Genomic DNA, 8,573 nt, shown 5'->3' on the forward strand with positions numbered 1-8,573 from the left:
CAGCCAGCCAGTAGCCAGCAGCCAGCCAGCCAGTAGCCAGCAGCCAGCCAGCAGCCAGCCAGTAGCCAGCAGCCAGCCAGCAGCCAGCCAGCCAGCAGCCAGCCAGCAGCCAGCCAGTAGCCAGCCAGTAGCCAGCAGCCAGCCAGTAGCCAGCCAGCCAGCAGCCAGCCAGCAGCCAGCCAGTAGCCAGCCAGTAGCCAGCCAGTAGCCAGCAGCCAGCCAGCCAGTAGCCAGCCAGCCAGCAGCCAGCCAGCAGCCAGCCAGTAGCCAGCCAGTAGCCAGCCAGTAGACAGCAGCCAGCCAGCAGACAGCCAGTAGCCAGCAGCCAGCCAGTAGCCAGCAGCCAGCCAGCCAGCAGCCAGCCAGCAGCCAGCCAGCAGCCAGCAGCCAGCCAGCCAGCAGCCAGCCAGCAGCCAGCCAGCCAGTAGCCAGCCAGCAGCCAATTAGTAGCCAGCCAGTAGCCAGCCATTAGCCAGCCAGTAGCCAGCCATTAGCCAGCCAGTAGCCAGCCAGTAGCCAGCCAGTAGCCAGCCAACAGTCAGCCAGCCAGTAGCCAGACAGCAGCCAGCAAGTAGCCAGCCATTAGCCAGCCAGTAGCCAGCAGCCAGCCAGCCAGTAGCCAGCAGCCAGCCAGCAGCCAGCCAGCAGCCAGCCAGTAGCCAGCCAGTAGCCAGCAGCCAGCCAGCAGCCAGCTAGCAGCCAGCCAGCCAGCAGCCAGCCAGCCAGCAGCCAGCCAGCAGCCAGCCATTAGCCAGCCATTAGCCAGCCAGTAGCCAGCAGCCAGCCAGCCAGTAGCCAGCAGCCAGCCAGCAGCCAGCCAGCCAGCAGCCAGCCAGCCAGCCAGCTGCCAGCCAGCCAGTAGCCAGCCAACAGCCAGCCAGTAGCCAGCCAGTAGCCAGCCATTAGCCAGCCAGTAGCCAGCCAGTAGCCAGCCATTAGCCAGCCAGTAGCCAGCCATTAGCCAGCCAGTAGCCAGCCATTAGCCAGCCAGTAGCCAGCCAGCAGTCAGCCAGCCAGTAGCCAGACAGCAGCCAGCAAGTAGCCAGCCAGTAGCCAGCCATTAGCCAGCCAGTAGCCAGCAGCCAGCCAGCCAGTAGCCAGCAGCCAGCCAGCAGCCAGCCAGCAGCCAGCCAGTAGCCAGCCAGTAGCCAGCAGCCAGCCAGCAGCCAGCCAGCAGCCAGCCAGCCAGCAGCCAGCCAGCAGCCAGCCATTAGCCAGCCATTAGCCAGCCAGTAGCCAGCAGCCAGCCAGCCAGTAGCCAGCAGCCAGCCAGCAGCCAGCCAGCCAGCAGCCAGCCAGCCAGCCAGCTGCCAGCCAGCCAGTAGCCAGCCAACAGCCAGCCAGTAGCCAGCCAGTAGCCAGCCATTAGCCAGCCAGTAGCCAGCCATTAGCCAGCCAGCAGCCAGCCAGCAGCCAGCCAGCCAGCAGCCAGCCAGCAGCCAGCCAGTAGCCAGCAGCCAGCCAGCCAGTAGCCAGCAGCCAGCCAGCAGCCAGCCAGCAGCCAGCCAGCCAGCCAGCAGCCAGCCAGCCAGCCAGCCAGTAGCCAGCAGCCAGCCAGCAGCCAGCCAGCCAGCAGCCAGCCAGCCAGCAGCCAGCCAGTAGCCAGCAGCCAGCCAGCAGCCAGCCAGCAGCCAGCCAGCCAGCAGCCAGCCAGCAGCCAGCCAGCCAGCAGCCAGCCAGCAGCCAGCCAGCCAGCCAGCCAGCAGCCAGCCAGTAGCCAGCAGCCAGCCAGCAGCCAGCCAGCCAGCAGCCAGCCAGCCAGCCAGCCAGCAGCCAGCCAGTAGCCAGCAGCCAGCCAGCAGCCAGCCAGCCAGCAGCCAGCCAGCCAGCAGCTAGCCAGCCAGCCAGCAGCCAGCCAGCCAGCCAGCCAGCAGCCAGCCAGCAGCCAGCCAGCAGCCAGCCAGCAGCCAGCAGCCAGCCAGCCAGTAGCCAGCAGCCAGCCAGCAGCCAGCCAGCCAGCAGCCAGCCAGCCAGCAGCCAGCCAGCAGCCAGCCAGCAGCCAGCCAGCCAGCAGCCAGCCAGCAGCCAGCCAGCAGCCAGCCATTAGCCAGCCATTAGCCAGCCAGTAGCCAGCAGCCAGCCAGCCAGTAGCCAGCAGCCAGCCAGCAGCCAGCCAGCAGCCAGCCAGCCAGTAGCCAGCCAGCAGCCAGCCAGCAGCCAGCCAGCCAGCCAGCCAGCAGCCAGCCAGCCAGCAGCCAGCCAGCAGCCAGCCAGCAGCCAGCCAGCCAGCAGCCAGCCAGCCAGCAGCCAGCCAGCAGCCAGCCAGCCAGCAGCCAGCCAGCCAGCAGCCAGCCAGCCAGCAGCCAGCCAGCAGCCAGCCAGCAGCCAGCCAGCCAGCAGCCAGCCAGCCAGCAGCCAGCCAGCAGCCAGCCAGCCAGCAGCCAGCCAGCAGCCAGCCAGCCAGCAGCCAGCCAGCCAGTAGCCAGCAGCCAGCCAGCAGCCAGCCAGCAGCCAGCCAGCCAGCAGCCAGCCAGCCAGCGTCGAATAAACCTGCTGAATTATACCTTTTAAATGTTGGAATTCTCGTTCCAGTTTCTTCCTCAGCTCCACTTGCTCCATGAGTTGTTTCTGCAATTCGTCTGTAGAAAAGGAACGAACAAATGTGTTAAAAATAGAAAATTAATACGGGTTGAAAATTGCTTCGGGGTTAAGACTAAATGGTATAGACTAAATGGTATAGGTTAAATGGTATAGGCTAATTTATGTTAAACGATTTGTTACGCGATTGGTAAAAGGCCTGGGGTGAAATCTGTTCTACTTCTTTTCTAACCTATTCTGTAGGGATCAATCCAATTATTAAAGAAAGTATATAATAAACAAGAACATATTTAAACAAAATAGACCAACACATATTATTAGTAATAATATTCATATTAATTATTGTTATTGTTATTTAATGGTCTTATATTTAGCCAGTTTTCTATGTTTGTCTGAGATTATACTAACATTGTGCGTCGCTTCCTCGCCTGAATGCACACAGAGACAACATTTATAACATTACAAAAACAAAAATTAAAATAGGCAATAAAATAGAGGCTTAAATATTTGTATATTACAAGTTCTGACAGAAAATGTGAAATACCGTATTATCGACTGAGAGGTGTAGCGTTTAAACTTACCCTCCTCGTTCAGTGCTTGTCTCGGGCCCCCCTCCCTGCTTGGGTCGTTATACGGCTTCGTTTCAACCTCCTTCACTGTGGAAGATGGCTCCTCTCTACTGGCACAGTCATCTGAATAAACAACAAATAAGTCTCATTCCTTTTCACAAAATGTATTTTATTATTTAAAAATGTTTTTAACAGAACAACATCCAACCTTTCGATTCCACATTGTCTGTCTGGTAATTCGTTGCTGAACCAAAAGCATATGGGCTGCTCCTGTCCGGCGAATACACCTAGACAAATCGGACAGGATCATTTAGGATAATTGGGCAATAATGCTCGGTGACATTTGGGACACATTCTCCTATTGAACAGTGTATTTCAACGGCTTTTTATTCTCTGCTATTCACACAGACAAAACAAACATGCGTATAAAAATGTGTGTAAAAGCAAGAGGATGACTTTTTTTTAATGAATCAATGAATTAATCACAATTAAATAGTATCTTCCTTAGTATGTAAATAACCATCTAATAGAAATAGACGGACCATATTAATCACTCACTTCATCAAAAGACGTGGTCTTATTGCAGTCCGGAAGCTGTTTGCCCTGTCTATCTCTATTTGAAGACCTCACCACCTGTATAGGTAGGTTTATTCTCTGTGAGTCGACCACAGCGGCCTGCTCTGACTTAGGGATGGATTCTAGGCCGTTTGGTGAACCGGCACCGCGCGTCGGGCTTAGGACGGGGACAGGAGGGCTCCTGCTGTCCTCAATGGAGTGCGGAAGTGACTCCTCGTCCTCTTGTGACTTATTGGTCTCCACGTCCACATCTGTCTCGCCAACGCTTTCCACGCTGTCTGGCGACAAGGACCTGTAGCTCGAGCTCTCGCTCAGGAAATCGGGAGACAGATACCCAGCTCGAGCCCCGTTGTACTTCCCCCGGTTACCGTACAGTTTGGCTATACTCTCTGCGTCTTTGATGACGGGTCTGAATGCGGAGACATAGCTAATCTTCCGGGGTAGAACGGGCATTTTACCGTCCATTAACCTCGCTTCATCCCCGGATTTGTCATCCTCATTCCGGGTGGACTGAGTGCTGGAGCACCGCTCATTATCCCCCAGGCTGTCCTTTGGTGTGTTGCTATTTCTTTCTCCCTGCTCGGATGCGTCCAGCTCACTCTGTCTGGAGCACAGCACCTCCGATGGCTGTTTGGGCTGGGCCTGGTGCTGTGGCTGGGCCTGGTGCTGTGGCTGGGGCTGGGGGAAGGACGGTATGGGCAGGCCGTCTGCAGTAGGCCAGAACATGGGGAAAGAGTGGTAGGCGCTGTCCTTGGGACGCGGCCAGGAGAAGACCCCAGAGAGGTGGGCTTTATTCGACTCCCCCATCACACCACTTTCATCCTTCTTCTGACACAACCCGAAGGCCGGAAACCCGTATGGGTGTGGGAAGAGAGGTGGAGGGATCTTCACGTTCTGCAGTATCCCGTAGCTTTTGCTGGGCACCGGAATAATGGGATAGCTGCGCGTGATACACGCCATACTCCCCATACCTCCCCGGTTATCCTCGCAGCGGAGGATTTTAGGGGGTATCTCCGGTGAGTCTCTCCGGGTCAGGTTGGAAGGTCCTTGGTGAGGTTTTAACGGAGAGGAACGTTCGGGCCCGTGGCGGTGCATTGGCAGCGTCCTCTTCCGGCTGCCCCCGTTGAACATGGCTTTGACGTCCTCCCACGCATGAGCTAAATCATCCGGCGAGCCCTTGTCGGTCAGTTTGAGGTGTCTCCTCCAGGAGTTAAAGTTAGCAGCGTCTGGTTGGGTATACTTGGATTCTGGTGTTCGGTGAGAGTGAAATATGAACTTATTGGGAGAAAAATACATATTGCAGAAGGAGCACTTGATGCACTTGGCTCGAGAGCTGTTGTATCTAGCTGGTATAAAGTTACCGCGGCTCCCCCACGTGCACTCGTGGGAAACATCAAACGCGAAATTCTCCGGTAGTTTTGGAGGGTTGTGAGCTCCGATAAACGATTTACAAAGCCTCTCTGCTTCTCGCTTTGTAATCATCCCACAGCGCCTCGAGGAGATGGGCATGGCGCCAGCACGCCTCAGGATCTCCAGCTGGACCGGGGTGCATTGCACGCAGGTGATGCCCAGAGCCACACGCCGGTTGTGGATTTCGTTATAGCTGTAATTCTTCAGCAGGGTGTTAGAGATCTGGGCCAGACACAGTCTCTCCTGGCCGTCCAGAACCAGGCACACTATGGGGATTCCATACAGGGCTGTCTCGCTGACCTGGTTGGGTTTCAGGTTGGGGTTGAATGTTGGGAGGTCCTGTTTGGAGCTCGGTGGAGAGCGGCTGGAGTCCCGTTCCACAGGTAACTGAGTAGGATTAGACTCCATTACTGGAAGCCTGCAGAAGACAAAAAAAAAAAAAAAACAGTTATTATCATGATAATGTAAATGTTTGTTTGTTTAATTTCGTTTCCCCCTTTTTTTTTAACCAATGAAAGCTAGTTTATAAACAATCATTATCCTTTTTCCAGATTCAAAAACATCAACAATATTGTTATAACATTGATTAGCCTAAAACAACAGCAAATAATAATAATGAATAATAATAATAATAATAACAACACTACCCCGTATCATAATAATGATCCAATGGACCTAATTAACCCATACTAATAATAAACAGGTTAGAAAAAACATGTTTCTAAAATGAAATGCAATAGGCAAAATAACAACCATTTCACGAGAAAGGTTTTGTGGTTCCTCCGGATTTAAAAAAAAAATAAAAAAGCCTATTTTCTAATTTGGATATTGGTTTATTAACCTCCTGCACAAATCGTTAACGGATGAGAGCTGAATTTAGCCGGCCCAGAGATGAGGAGTATAGCCTAGCAGGGCCAGCTAAGAGATTAACACGGTACAGAGCAAAAAGGACAATACACATTTAGCAATGCCAACAAACTTAACCAAGAGGATAGAAACTGTAAGCACCTTTCTTTGTAATTACCAAGGTTCAGAAAAAAAAATTGTCACTGAAAAGAGATATAATTAAGATGTTTCAAGAAAATATTCGTTTATTTTTCCGATGAAGTGACATGTAAGATTCACTTTTAATTCCGCATGAAATATATAATGGAATTTATATTATTTAATTTCACAGAAGACCATCAATGAGCACGTAGATTACTATTGCTGATTAAATTAAATGTATGATTCTGAATGTACCCTTATGCATTAAGAATGTATGGTTCTGAATGAACCCTTATGCATTAAGAATGTATGGTTCTGAATGTACCCTTATGCATTAAGAAATAACATGATGTTCAATGACACAACAAGGTAAAATGGATAAAACACGTTAATCCTTCCTTAAAGCGAAGCTTACCTTTTTGGACAGTGGAAAAACAAACAGTCCTTCTTTGTGCCAGCGACAGTTAACCAGCTATACACTGTGGTAGTCTAATTACACAAAGAGCAACATTCACTCCGTATATTCCCGTTGTTTCAGCAACATAACATTCAATTCTACTGGAAGGTTTCTCCAATAATTATGTACCTGCCGCTGACTGCGCTCACTCGAGCCAGACTCGCTCTGTGAGTGTGTGTGTGTGTGTGTGTGTGTGTGTGTGTGTGTGTGTGTGTGTGTGTGTGTGTGTGTGTGTGTGTGTGTGTGTGTGTGTGTGTGTGTGTGTGTGTGTGTGTGTGTGTGTGTGTGTGTGTGTGTGTGTGTGTGTGTGTGTGTGCGGTGTGTAAAGAGAGTGTCCACGAGGTAGACCGGAGCATCCACCTCCACTACACACACACACACTAAGATATTTCCCGCGACGCCCGGGACACAGATCAAGTGACAGCTGAAATATAGGCAAGGCACTCCCCACTTATTGCCAACATCTTTACATTAACCGTTTGCCTTCGCGATCAAAACTACCAGCGCTGTTATAGGCCTGAGTACAATTACATTCGGCCCTGAATATCCTTTTCCATAAAATGTTAGGAGAAAGAGACAATAAAGACATACAGGGTTTGAACAATGATAATAAGTGACTTGATGTCTTCTAACATTTATTTCAAGGTTAGTGGTATCTATGATTGATTGTCTCATATCCTCTCGCTCCACATGTGAAATGCGTTATTAACAGCCGGCGACTGGCTAATATTTTTAAGCAAACAGTCTATGGAAAGTGGATGTGTTAGCTAATGACTGTCCTATTAAATAAATTAAATGTATGGCTCTGAATGTACCCTTATGCTAATGACTGTCCTATTTGGGACCTTTAATTTTTTTAAACTCTTTATGCTGCGATCAATCACAGACGTTTCTCTCCTGTAGTCTCGTGATGAGAAATTGAAAGGCAATATATAAATGTATTTATTATCATTATCAAAAATAAATAAATAAACTAAACTAAAAAGCTAAGCAGCTCTTGAAATAATTGATTATAAAAAAAAAACAAATTAGTTTATGAATAAGACCTCTGTCAGATAATCTACATATTCTATTCCAATTGTAGATTTTCTCAAATCTGTCCTATTCACATCCATTGTACATGGGACTACAGACAGAGTCCATGTTTAGCTTACTCATGTATTTTATGTATACATTATCAACGCTCTCTGACATGCTACAAGGTGTTCTAACCAGTATTTTTTTTATTTAACTAGACAAGTCAGTTAAGAACAAATTCTTATTTTCAATGAAGGCCTAGGAACAGTTAGAGAGGCTACCTGCCTCCTCTAACCACTAGGCTACCTGCCTCCTCTAACCACTAGGCTACCTGCCTCCTCTAACCACTAGGCTACCTGCCTCCTCTAACCACTAGGCTACCCGCCTCCTCTCTAACCACTAGGCTACCTGCCTCCTCTAACCACTAGGCTACCCTGCCTCCTCTAACCACTAGGCTACCTGCCTCCTCTAACCACTAGGCTACCCGCCTCCTCTAACCACCTGGCTACCTGCCTCCTCTAACCACTAGGCTACCTGCCTCCTCTAACCACTAGGCTACCTGCCTCCTCTAACCACTAGGCTACCTGCCTCCTCTAACCACTAGGCTACCTGCCTCCTCTAACCACTACGCTACCTGCCTCCTCTAATCACTAGGCTACCTGCCTCCTCTAACCACTAGGCTACCCGCCTCCTCTAACCACTACGCTACCTGCCTCCTCTAACCACTAGGCTACCTGCCTCCTCTAACCACTAGGCTACCTGCCTCCTCTAATCACTAGGCTACCTGCCTCCTCTAACCACTAGGCTACCTGCCTCCTCTAACCACTACGCTACCTGCCTCCTCTAACCACCAGGCTACCTGCCTCCTCTAACCACTAGGCTACCTGCCTCTCTAACCACTAGGCTACCTGCCTCCTCTAACAACTAGGCTACCTGCCTCTCTAACCACTAGGCTACCTGCCTCCTCTAACCACTAGGCTACCTGCCTCTCTAACCACTAGGCTACCTGCCTCCTCTAA

The 8,573-nt window shown here is 50.9% G+C and overlaps 1 protein-coding gene across 1 annotated transcript; it reads right to left on the reverse strand.

The window, feature by feature from the left end:
* Positions 1 to 3,653: 3,653 nt before the first annotated feature.
* On the reverse strand, positions 3,654 to 5,507 carry LOC106561870 (SKI family transcriptional corepressor 1 homolog-B). The gene has a single exon (XM_045688598.2). It carries the CDS (start codon positions 5,499 to 5,501, stop codon positions 3,654 to 3,656), a length of 1,848 nt encoding a protein of 615 aa, XP_045544554.2. The 5' UTR covers positions 5,502 to 5,507.
* Between the last annotated feature and the right edge of the window lie 3,066 nt (positions 5,508 to 8,573).

This window comes from Salmo salar, chromosome 10 (assembly GCF_965601325.2).
Source record: "Salmo salar chromosome 10, fSalSal1, whole genome shotgun sequence".
NCBI lineage: Eukaryota > Metazoa > Chordata > Actinopteri > Salmoniformes > Salmonidae > Salmo > Salmo salar.